At 35.7% G+C, this 12554-nt stretch overlaps 1 protein-coding gene across 4 annotated transcripts in view; it reads right to left on the reverse strand.

The window, feature by feature from the left end:
• Positions 1–1673: 1673 nt before the first annotated feature.
• Positions 1674–12554, reverse strand: part of TFEC (transcription factor EC) — a 125953-nt gene continuing 115072 nt past the window's right edge. For all 4 annotated transcript variants that reach the window (XM_059847139.1, XM_059847138.1, XM_059847135.1 and 1 more), the window contains exons 7-8: positions 7462–7609; positions 1674–6568 (exon numbers count right to left, since the gene is read on the reverse strand). In XM_059847139.1, the coding sequence (XP_059703122.1) occupies positions 6188–6568; positions 7462–7609 (529 nt within the window). In that variant the 3' untranslated portion in view covers positions 1674–6187. The remainder of the gene's footprint in view (positions 6569–7461; positions 7610–12554) is intronic.

Consider the following 12554-nt stretch of genomic DNA (forward strand, 5'->3'; position numbering starts at 1 on the left):
TGGGCAGGAAAATGCAGCTTGGAGAGACTGAGATTTTATATCTCAGTGACATTTGAAAAAAACTCACTGGTTATTGCTATGATTTGAGGCATTTCCCCTTCTTATACAAAGTGTTGTCTTGAACTCATAAGCATATGAATCTCTTTGACTATACTAATGTTTAATCTGCTTGTTCATAACTCAGCTTCTTATTCCATTATAATGCTTGAATGATTCACATGCAATGTTTCCAATCCACTTTTCCTATCTTGTGAAACTTTTTAACGAAACGTTAGCATTTGCAGGCACCAGATGTTTTGACATAAGGAGAAGCAATATGTAAATTTTAATCCATGGTAGGAACAATAGCCTGGAGGCACCTTCTTCTTATTACATGAATCATATACTTAACCACAATGTGGTGGATTATATCAAAATCATCACCACTCTGAATATAGAACACTTGTCTTGTGGTTGCCAATTAATGAAGCTGGTATATATTTAACTTGATGGGTACCAGTGATTTAACCAATAAGCCTTGGCATACTTCACTGCTGCAGTCTCCTTTATAATTAGACTTTTGATCTGATTATTATCACAACTTCATACATTTTCCTCTAATCTCCCATTGGCTGTCACCACAAATGATGCTGACATTAAATCTGTTTTTCTGTCAGTGGCAAACGTCACTACTTTTAATCAAGCAGTGTATCGCATAGGGCTTTTATAATCTCTGCAATAACTTCTGATTTTTTTTTTCTGATGTTGTTTATTTAATCATTAAGTGTCTGAGTCCTAAACAGGATAAGCATTGGCTTTCTACAAAGCAAAGTGGGGGCTTTCAGTCCCTTCACAAAGGAGCTGAGTACCTTTTATGGTCAAATCCTAAGTACATAATAAATATGGAAAAAAGCAAAGCTTCTTTCCATAGATAATCACTGAACTTTAAATAATATTTATAATAATATTCAATTTTAATACTGATAGGAGTGTCTTAATTGTTTGACAAAATAAAGAGACTGAAGAAATCTTTAGTACAAATAAAGTGTTTATCTGATGTACGCAAAAAATGAGCACTGTTTTACGTGAAATGATAATCTATTACAAAACTAGTTGAAATTTGTGTTACTACTCAACAACTTTTACATCATTTCATGCACAGAAAGCCCAAAATATCTACTAAAGAAGGCAGCATTTTGACATTAGGAATTCAAAATGAAATCTGAATCCTTAACTAACTTCCTTAAGTGAGTATCTTTTAGTGCCAAATGCTACCTAATTATCAGCTTTAAAAAATGTTTTACATCTTAAAATACAATATTCTGTTTATCCTAGATTGTCTGGGGAACATCTAGTACATTAAAAGGTTTTTGTAGAGCTTCTTAGTGATTTAACTGATATCATCATGCCTGCTAGCAATTTTGCAACGTTCTGAAAACACTTTCCATAAATCAAAGCCTTAGCAGCAGGAATAAGCAGATGGCAGGAGACCATATTAAAGAATGTATCAATTATTTTTATTAATGGGATGCTACTGGATCATGATGTATCATAATGGACTAAATGTTTAGCTGTTGTGAACTATTTTGTCTGTAAGGTATCTCAGATGTTCTTACTGGATGTTACTAGATTGCTTTTTGGTGGCATTTTTGAGGGTCTGGACCATGAACTTTCATGAGGGATGTATAAAAAGATATTTTCATTTCAGTCCTTTAATTATATTCATACAATAAACATAAAATGCCAGCAAATATAAAATGTAATTGTAAAAAGATTGCATACATAGTGCATAATAAAGTACATTCTGTCTGCATACAATGACTTAGAAAACAAGATACTATACGGTTAACAATGAAAAATAGCAATTATTATAAAAATATTCTACAGTCTCATAATAGCAATGTAAATGCCTTTACTTATCTAAGAGACTTAACATAATTTTAAATTACAATAATTTTACATCCTCCATTTATATATACAGTTCTATTAAATTCAGAAAGCATTATAATATCAATGTTCTTATTAAGATTAAGCAACTGAATTATATTTAGTTATTTTATTATATAAAGCAACTGTGTTTCTGTTTGTTAAAACTGTTTGCACTTACTGTACCTTTTCACACTATCAATGCTATGCACAATGAAATAATTTAATTTTCTTTTCTTAGTATAGCATCTATATCCATGTCATAAATTAAACACGATGTTAATATTTCAACTCCCTTTCTTTGTGTTTAATTATCAGTCTGCTGTTTTGTGGACTCTGTAGGAATATGTCCACCAGCTTTGAACAGCTGTTACTGAGAACAAGTAATAACTCCTCATTTAATACATCTTGACAAAAATAGCCAGTTCTTCTACCCCCTGCCCTGCTTGAGGTGAAGATCTGTAAGATTTCAAATTCTTTTCTAGGCCCAGAGCCACAGGCATATTATGCATTTCTTTCATGAGATTTCACTAAACAGATCTCTGCTGGAAATAACTAAAAATTGTATTTTTCTTGCACAACAACTCATCCCAATAAAACTAGCATGGACAGCAAGGTAATTCTACCTGACAGAAAACGTCAGGATTTGTCCCTGTAGTTATGAAATCCCCTTCCTCTGCAGAAGCTGGTAGGACTGGGCTCGGCTCTGCCCTAGAAGCCCTCTCAGTTTCACAGCATTGATCCCAAGCCTGTGGCAGGAGAGGGAGTGTCTACTTCAGAAAGTCTGGGATGTGACTCCCAGCACATGCATCTCCTAAATACCTTCAGTAGCATCTATGAATTCCCAGAATGTCCTAGTCTGGTTTTGCAGTCTGTGCCACCATTTAATTTCAAGGGTGAGTGTCATTCAGGTTATAATTAGCAGTTGAAATACTAATTATGATGACTTCCTACTAGAAAAAAAATGCAATGTTGGTGAAAAACCATTGCCATAGTAAACACCTAGGAGGATTGATGTATTTATTGTTTTGGGCAAGGGAGCTGGGGGTTTTGTGTGAAGGAAGACAGCCTCAATATGTTTAATGATAGATGCAGTACAGTGCCTTGCAAAAAGAGCATTGACTATCTTAAGTTTCTCATGCAAGGAGAGAGAGAAAAATTCAGGTGCCTTAGACTGAAGCAGTTGTCAGAAGAATGAAAATCAACTTTAAAACATTTAATGGATGCACTGTAATGTTATTTTAGAACAGTGCTTTTAAAAGCGATGAAATTCAGGATGTTATTTAAAGTCAATATAGTTCAGAAGTATGGTTTAATTCACATGTAAAAGTTCAATGGGAAAATCATGTAATACATTCATATTTAATTTCTTTTTTTCCATTATGAGCAAGCCACACTGGTGTATTTAAAACTAATGTAGTAGAAACTGCAGTACAAGGACAAATGGCATTTGATTTAACCAAATAACCCTTCCTTTCATCTCCTGAAATGGACAATACTCATACTAGGCTAGACATAATATGGGCGTAAAGGTTGCTTTTAATTCATCATGTTTTGTATTCAGATGTCAATATTAGCAATTGTCTTTGACAAAACTATGACAAAGTGATTCCTGTTTTAATTAACCCAATTAAAATGGTGGTCAGTCCTATATCCAGTTATCTTTGGTCAATACTTGTTTGTTTTTCTGATATGCTATAAAAACAAAAAAAAGGTGAAAAAACCTCAAAACCAGGAAAACCCAACAAAATTAAAATGTTAAACCAAGCACAATAAACAAATAAAAACACAAACAAAAACACCAAACCAAAACAAAAGAAAATTACCAGAACATGTCTGTTGTCTCTTTATTTATCCATGCAGTGTGAGTGTATCAAAGCCTCTTCAAATGGTCAGGTCTGTGCTTACATGTCACCTTACATCCAAGTAGTTTGCACAAACTCATAGAAAACCTTGAGATTCCTAAAATTATAAATATTCTTGTGAAATTGGACACACCATCATCTTTCATAGCCATCTGAGTGTGTTTTATTATCCAGCTACTAATTTTCCAACTATGTTTTTTTCAAATTTTTTCATAATTTTCCAATTATGTCACTATTGTGACACTGCCAGGGTTGGTCAGGCATGTGCTATGGTCTGGCAGGAACACAAACCTCACAGTGACTATTAGGAAGGCCCAGGTACCAATAACAAAAGAGGCAATTGTAATAAACAATTTCTCTGGTTTTGGATAGTTTGTTTTTAAAAACTTAAAATGTTCATGCAAAAAGTAATCCACTTAATCTCTTCTTACTATTTCCAAACCTGTGACACTTCTGAAGTGAGGCAGGCTCAGTGACAGCAAAATTAATGCACACTTTTGAAACATATTTTGGATCATTACAGAACTCCTGTGGTGGTTTCAGCTGGGGCAGAGTTAATTTCCTTCTCAGTGGTTAGTATGAGGCTGTATTTTGGATTTGTGCTGGACAGAGATGTTTTTGCTGGGGCTGAGCAGGACTTACACAGAGCCAAGGCCTTTTCTGCTTTTCATACTGACACACTGGCAAGGAAGTCAGGGGTGCATGGGAGGTTGGGAAGAGACACAGCCAGAGCAGGTGACCCCAAGGGATATTCCACACTATATCAAATCATGTTTAATATATAAAGTGGGAAAAAAAGGAGGAAGGGGGGAGGTTTTGGAGTGATGGCATTTGACTTCCCAAGTCACCATTGCATGTGATGGGGCTCTGCTCTCCTGGAGATGGTGGAACACCTGCCTGCCCATAGGAAGCAGTGACTTAATTGCTTGTTTCATTTCACTTGTGTGCACAGCTTTTGCTTTCCTTATTAAACTGTCTTTATCTTAACCCAAGAGCCTTCCAGATTTTACCCTTCCAATTCTCTCCCCAGTCACTCTGGCCAGGCAGTGGCTGAGTGGCTGCATGAGGCTTGGTTGCCACCTGGGGTTAAACCATAACTACTCCCTAATGTGATCTTTTGGCTTTGATTGAGGAAGAGCTATGAAGAACCTGCTCCAGTTTCTTTTCCTATGTTTTAATATCACAATTGGAAGGACTGTTCTTAATGTTCTTTAGGAGTGTACATCACTGTCCAGAATTTCACTATGTGTAGAAGTGAGTTTTCTGAATGCCCCCTCCTAGCAAGCTGGTTATGAGAGGTAGTGCATCATATCAGTGTTTCTGAATATTGCCTTCAGTTTGACAAGTCTTCCTTTCAAGCTTTTCTGCAGGGAGTCCAAAGGCAAATATGAAATTAAATTCTTGTTGTTTAGAGAGCATGCAATGGGAATCTTGTCATTTCCCTCTGCTTTCAAATGGATCAAAAACACATGTACAGATAGAGTCCCTTTGCAAAAACCTCACTGTGCTGTCAAAGGACACTGAAAGTGTCATCCAGCAGCCCAGTATTGTATCTGAATTCCAATTTCTTCCATATAAAAAAGGACACAGTGTGAATATTCTTGGAATAAATAGCTGACATAGCACTGTCACAGGTAGTGCTTGTTTTAAATTGTGCTAAATGTAACGTGGAGTGTCTGTGCTGTCTTCTATATCCACACAGTCTTTCTGCTGCAATGCTCTGTGTTTTTCTGTCTGAGTTCATTTGAATCACTGTCATTATGTTAGTTTCCATTTTTCTTCTGTGTCATTAAAATAGATACTTAAAGGAGTGTTCTTTTTCTACAAATGAAATAAAAAAAAAACTAAAGGCATTCCATACAGAGCTTAATGGATTTTCTCCTTTTAAAGAGAAGCCCACACAGTTTAGACTTCATCTTGTGTGAAAGCATTACTATCTGATGTTCTTTCACTTTCTGTAACATCTCTACAGTTCCCAGCTTGTTGCTTCACATTTTGTTGAATTTTGAGTTATAAAAAAATAAAGAAATTAGCAAATTACTAAATTTCATATTTGTAGCAGAGAAATGTGTAAGCAGACTGAAAAGAGTTTGAATACAGTTTTGCAACATGAGTATTCCTTTTTTGGTAACCATTTTCATAGTACTGATAAAAGTCATGAAGTGATAGAAAAAATATTCCCAGTGAAGAGAGATTTATGCAAATGTTGGCTCTGAACAGAGGGTGAATTTGGGGTGGAGTGATATGGGTTCATGTCCATCTTATTTTCTTGTGAAGTAAGGGCTGATTGAAATCCTTATCATGTAGTAATTGATTTTTACAGTGTCTCTCCTTATAGGTATTTAAAATAAGAGCAAACACCACGCTTACTAAGTCTTTAAAAAAGTGTTTAGAGAAGTATGAGACCCTTTCTGCTTTTATAAATCATCTCCATCATCTGTGCTAAAGCTGCTTCTCCTGCTGCTTTCTTTTGATGCAGCTGGAGATGTGGAGGACAAGAGTGGGTCTGTTCCAAATGGTGACACTGTGTCATCCAATAAAATTTCCTCCAGTTGTTGTTCTTCTTTTAAAGCTGCGCTGAAGGACAAATCCGTGAAGTGGGAAAGTGGATCAGAAAAGGCTGTAGATCCATCGCAGACATCAGAATTTTGTCCATGTACCAGAGGCATTTGTTGAGAGTAGTCTACAGAGTTCTCCTCTGGATAAGACTGTTGCTTGATGACTTGTGCAGCTAAATCAACAGCACTGAGCGAAGACATGACTGGGAGGCCGTGCGCACGTGCCTGGATCTCCAGTTCCTAACATTTCAAACAAAAAACAATTTTAAAAGACAAAACAGTCTCTTCAGAACAATTCCAGAAAGTATACAAATCATGCATGAAAATTTATTATACCTGTAGCCCAGTTGTGAGATTAAATTTTAAAATATTAAATTATTTACCTAAGATAATTAGCCAAATGGTTTTATGTTCCTTTTTGTCATTAAGCAACTATTCCATGGAAGCAGAAGAGGTGGGACAGCCTCTCTAAAACCATTCCATACTGAATCCAATTAAGGTAGCAGAAAAATATTGCAACTTGATAGTTCATTATAAATGTGTTGTCCAGAGAAAAATAAGATTCTTTACTTGATAATGCTTATATTATAAAGATATATAAGTAAATTACATTTGTAAGATGATTTGGTTTATGTCTATCTACCCATCCCATTTCCATAGGTGTGTGTCTGTATTAGAATCTTGCTTTTTAACCCATGAAGGGCTATATCCTACCTCTTAGTGTCAAAAGCAGATTTAACATAACACAGTCTTACCAGGGAGCAGAATGCATTAAATAGTTTGAAAGGGAAAATTAAAATACTGAAAGGAACTTTGTGACCAGTATTGATTTTTGGCTGCAGGAATAGACTTATTTCCTTTTTTTTGTCTTTGTTTCTAACACATGCATAATGAAACTGTTTGTACAAATACTTTATTACTTTTCCACTAGTTACTTTATGTAAAGTATAATTATCAAAGATATTTCCTAGAAATCTAAAGAATACCCCCTCCCCAATAGACACAGAAATAAAAAGGCAAAGACAATTTATTTTTAATAAACATAATTTGAGGAAAAATTATATAGATTAACAAAATTTAATGGGGGATAAGTACTGAGAAAGCTTGTAGTTCATGGCAACGCTTATACAAACCTGAATTCGGAGCAGAAGTCTTCTGTTAGCATGCTCTAATTTCTTCTGCCTGTGTTCTAATTCTCTGGCTCTCTGTTGTTCTTTTTGTAGCCACTTGATGTACTCCACCGATGCTTTTAAAATAGTTCCTTTGTTCCAGCGCATATCACTGCAGAATGTAGAGATAACCTTTTCACAATTGTGCATGTCAGCAGAATTCATAAGAACTTACAAAATCTTTTACATTAATATGAAATAATGATTTACATGACTATTATTCACTCTTAGATATTATTGCTTCTGAATGGAAATTTTAATAGAATAGTTAAGAAGCCCTTATATAGTAAAATTAATCCCAGAATGAAAATAAGTGTCAAAAGAAAGTAATAAAGTGACTTTTTGTGGGAGAGCTAAATGCAATATCATGATTCTACCATTACAGTTTTTATATTTTTAGTGAAAATTGCTTTTATTATTAACTCAGAGATTAAAATCTATGTGCAGTATTTCTGCATTAATGAACTAGGAAATATACATTACTGAGGACTTAAGCCTAAATTTTTAAAGATCATTTTGAATATACTACTCCTTTTACCTGACTTACTAATGAGGTTGCTTTTATGCTGGTAGGGAAAAAAATTATCCGTGCTGAATGCCACTCCTCATTGATGACAGGCCAGAAAAATCACACTTTCATAACCATAATGAATAGGGAATGACAAAAATCATGTTCAAAAATCTTGAAACAATTTAAAAAACAAGTTTAAATCTACAGCTACATGCAGACCCCAACTCAAAACAAAAGCTTTGTAAAAAAATTAGAATAAACCTGTGCATCATTCAGGAAATCATGATTTGACTTACAGCTTACAAGCAGCCTCACTAGCAACAAAACACTTGTTCAATTAAACTGTCCAAAGATTTTCATGTATCCATTTATCAAATTTTCATGCATTCCTTTAAGTAAGGTATTGGAACAAGAATGAATTTTGCTAAAAATATTTAATTTCTAATAAATTTCACTATTTTATGATACAGTGCATTCAATATACAGTTATATGGGTTTTATCCAAACTATCTACTTCACTTCAAGTTGCTTAGGCTGAGCAGAAGGTTAATCAAGCTTCTGATCCCAAACCAACACAAAGCTGTTGTAAGAACAAGTAAGAATCTCATGTTGGGAGGGACAAGCATTTTTTCAATACTTCTTCCAAAGACATATATCACATGCTGTCATTTATGGAGAAAAAAAAATTACATGCCCAGCTATTATCCCTTTCCCTTCTTCATAGAATCATAGAATATGCTGACTTGGAAAGCACCCATCAGGATTAGTGAGTCCAACTCCTGGCCTTGCACTGGATACCCAAGAGTCCACCATGTCACACCATGTGTCTGAGAGCATTGTCCCAACACTTCTTGGGTTCTGCCAGGCACGGAGCTATAACCACTTTCCTGGAAAACCTGTTTCCAGTGCTCAGGTACCCACAGGGTGAAAACCTTATCCTGATATCCAGCCTAAACCTCCCCTGACTGAGCCTCATGTCATTTCCTTGAGTCCTGTCACTGGTCATGAGAATTAGGAGATCAGTGCCTGCCCCTCCAAGCTCCCTCTTGAGGCTAAGCACCTTTAGAGATACCTGCAGTTATTTCTCTTCTGAAGGCATTGTGCAAAAGCCAGGCAGGCACAGGATTTAGGGACCCAGACCACCCACATTTTCCAGATGCTTTACTATGGACAAAACCTTATGGAGCTGATAACTTTAAGACACTAAGAAGAATATGCAAAATTATTTGTGATAAAGCATCACAGTGTTTAACCATGCCAAAGAATTCAGGTAATTTGCTAGAGATTTGGGAGTAACATTTTTTTTGATCCACGAGTGCTCAAATTCAAACGTCACTTATCTCTGGACAACTTACAAACTGTGAAACTCCTGAATAGAGGGACCTTGTCACCTCTCAGTGCTGCAGGCCAGAAACACACAGCTTTTGGGATTAAAGGTTGAGGTGGTCAGAGAGAAAATATTTGTTGTCTACAACTCCACTGTCTACAAAGCCAAAACATAATTGGGTATGCATTCTGATTTAGACACTGCCTGGTCAAAAAGCTGGAGCAGAGGTGGGACTGGGAGCCAAGAGCAGAATACATCTCTCCCATGATGGCTGAATCATCTCTTGGCAGTTCCTCTGCCTTCTCCTTCCTGTCCCTGTACCTCTTGAGCAGGTGAGAGGACAGAATTTCTTGCCAGTACCCCATAGGCTTCCTCCTAGGAGAGGACTTTCTCCTCTCAAATGGCTTACCTATGTTCAAACTGTAAGGGTTAAGGAAGCTTTTAGTATGCATGTTTTCTGGGCAATTTTTGACTGCCATCATCATGTCACAGTTCCATTTTCTTCACACCTCTTTGGAAAGTTAGGTAAAATACTGAGAGGTCCCTGTTTATGACTAAATTGCAGTGGAGTTTGAAAGGCAGTAAAGTGTCTGTCTGTCTATGCCAGACCACTCATGAATAAATAAGCTAAATAAAATAAATAAAGTTGTCATAACAATAACTTTTCAAACAGGAATTCTCCACTCCCATCACAGATATGAGCTGTATATGCTATATGGAGAAACACAACCTGCCTTGACAAGGAGGTTTAGTCTCTTATAAGTGCTAAAAGCAAAACAAAGACAGGTTTGAATTGATGGTCCAAATCTAAAGATATAGTACTACGAAATTAGAAATAAACCCCTAGCTGGAAAAATGGAAATAATTGAGGAAATGCAACAGCAGCAGAAAAATTTTAATATATCACATATGTAGAAAATATTTCATAGTGTTTTCACAAAAAAAAAAGTGAATTCAAAATCAGACAAAATTATTTTTGTTGATTTTTCAGATTGACATATGAATAAGTCATATAATCATGACAGTATTTAAAATATTTTTGATTAAATTATTTCATGTTACACTTAATATCATCTTGTGATATGGCTTATTTTTAGATCATGTTTCCTTGATAGGTTTAGTTTATAGTTCTATGGCAATTCTTTTTAATAGTTTTGAATAAATCTTCACTGAAAGACTAAAACCTGGATTCAAACTGCCAGAGAGATGGACCTGGTCAGCTTTTGCATGAGATACATATGGATAGATATCTCTTATGGTAATATTTAGAGATCTGAGAGACAAAACTGTAAAGGAGAGCTAGGATAAAAATTGAGTGGTTAATTATTATTGTTATTTAAGAGACTGTTCTTTGACCTGTGTACACATGAGTATGTGCCTGTGCATGTGTGCCTACCCCACATATGGCTCTACATCACTTCTCATACGTACATACACTGGTTAAATGAAGAATATTCTTATTAAATGAAGAATATTGAAGTTGAACCTTCCAGTGTCTGAAGGCAACATAGCAAAGGAACAGCTGATGACCTTAGAAGTACATGAACATGTATTTCACTTTGTGTCTCTCTTTACCAGGACCTAAGGAAAATCCTGGAGGTGTCTGTGCTTATTCTGCACCACAGGCACTGTCCATTCACTGTAGCCCAAGGGAGCAGTCACAGGACAGTGCTGCAGAGCAGCAGAGGCTCTAGGCAGATGTGCAGGGCTGGAAGAGCAACAATGCAACTGGTGAGGATGAAGGCAAATTTGGGCTGGTAAAGGTGAGATTCCTGCATACCAATAGTCTGAAGTGCATCTAGCTCTACATATCAGGCAGGCAAGCAGATTCGTCTGTGATGGGAAGAAAAAACAACTCAACATTTGAAAATGGATTAACTCAAAGCACAAGAAGTGCATAAGAGGAATTCAGAAATCCTCTGATCAGCTATTTGGTTTCTGTTACTTCTCTGAAAACAATTAATTCAAAATTGTGTGTAAATAAAACTACCTGAAAAGTTATTAAAAAGTCACTAATAATCGTAGTTTTTGCTTTTTAGAGATTTTTAGATTGCATTTAGAGATAAAAACTGAAATGAAAAGCCCTACAAAGACATTTTTAGAACCTTTAAAAATTGAGGAATCACTATCAGTTGATACTAATTGAATTGGAAGTTTCTGTATGAAAACAGACAAAATACTTGCATTCTTAACTGTTTTGGTTCTAAAAACTTAGCTGTAGACCTCCTGATCTTCAGATATGGCAGGAATTCTTTTCTTCATTTTGATCTTCCAGTTCTATTAATTCACTTTCTTCTGGGTTTTGGAGGGGTTTTGTTTGTTTGTTTGTTTGTTTGTTTGTTTGTTTGTTTTGGTGGGTTTTTGGGGGGGGGGGGTTCTGGCTTTTTTTTTCCTTGATGATTTTCATGATTTTTATGAAATGCACGTATGGCACCATCCTGTAAATACTGAAATACATGAGAAATTTTACATTCAAGCCAAGTCATTTGAGAGCAGTAAATGTTTTGCCAGTCTGGTCATCCGAAATGGCCTCTGCAAAGAAGGATTGCTTCTTTGTTTCTGTGTGTCTGTGTGGTAGAGTAATTTGAAGTTTCTAGCAATCCACAGATATGCTAGTGTGTTTAATTAACAGAGGCTTACTGAAAATAACAAGATTTTTATGGAAAATTAAAAACAGAGTAAAAAACACATTAAGTTTTATTAGTCTCTGAATCCTGTCTCCTCTTCACTGAATCTCTCTACAAAACTCAAATGCCCAGAGCAAAACATGTAACTCCCACCAAGTAGAGTTTCCTGTATTGGAGAAATGAAACATGGAAAAGAGATTGATCTTCAGCTCATTTCCATTAATTTAACTTTGTTGAAGTCAAAGGAGCTTTACTAGGTTACAGAAGTTGAGCTCCTGTAGGAAGGATGGGAGTGCCTGGTCATCTAAGATTAGAACTAATTAGTAAAAGCAGTGTTGGAAAGTGTGATAGTTACAGAGTTTGCCAGACACAGGCCAGTTACTAATAACAAATGCATTTGCAAAGTTGAAACTGTGTTTGCAGAATATTTCTTTCCCTGTTTCTGAGAAATTAACTTTAAACTAAGGAAACTTGCTCAAAGTACTTGGAAGAACTTTGTACTTGTTTTGAGGACTTGCACAATTGTGAAGTGTTTTATTCTGAAAGAGGCAGCAAGTTTCCACTTTATAACAGCACGAGTGTACACAAGCTT

The sequence above is a fragment of the Haemorhous mexicanus genome, chromosome 5 (assembly GCF_027477595.1).
Source record: "Haemorhous mexicanus isolate bHaeMex1 chromosome 5, bHaeMex1.pri, whole genome shotgun sequence".
NCBI lineage: Eukaryota > Metazoa > Chordata > Aves > Passeriformes > Fringillidae > Haemorhous > Haemorhous mexicanus.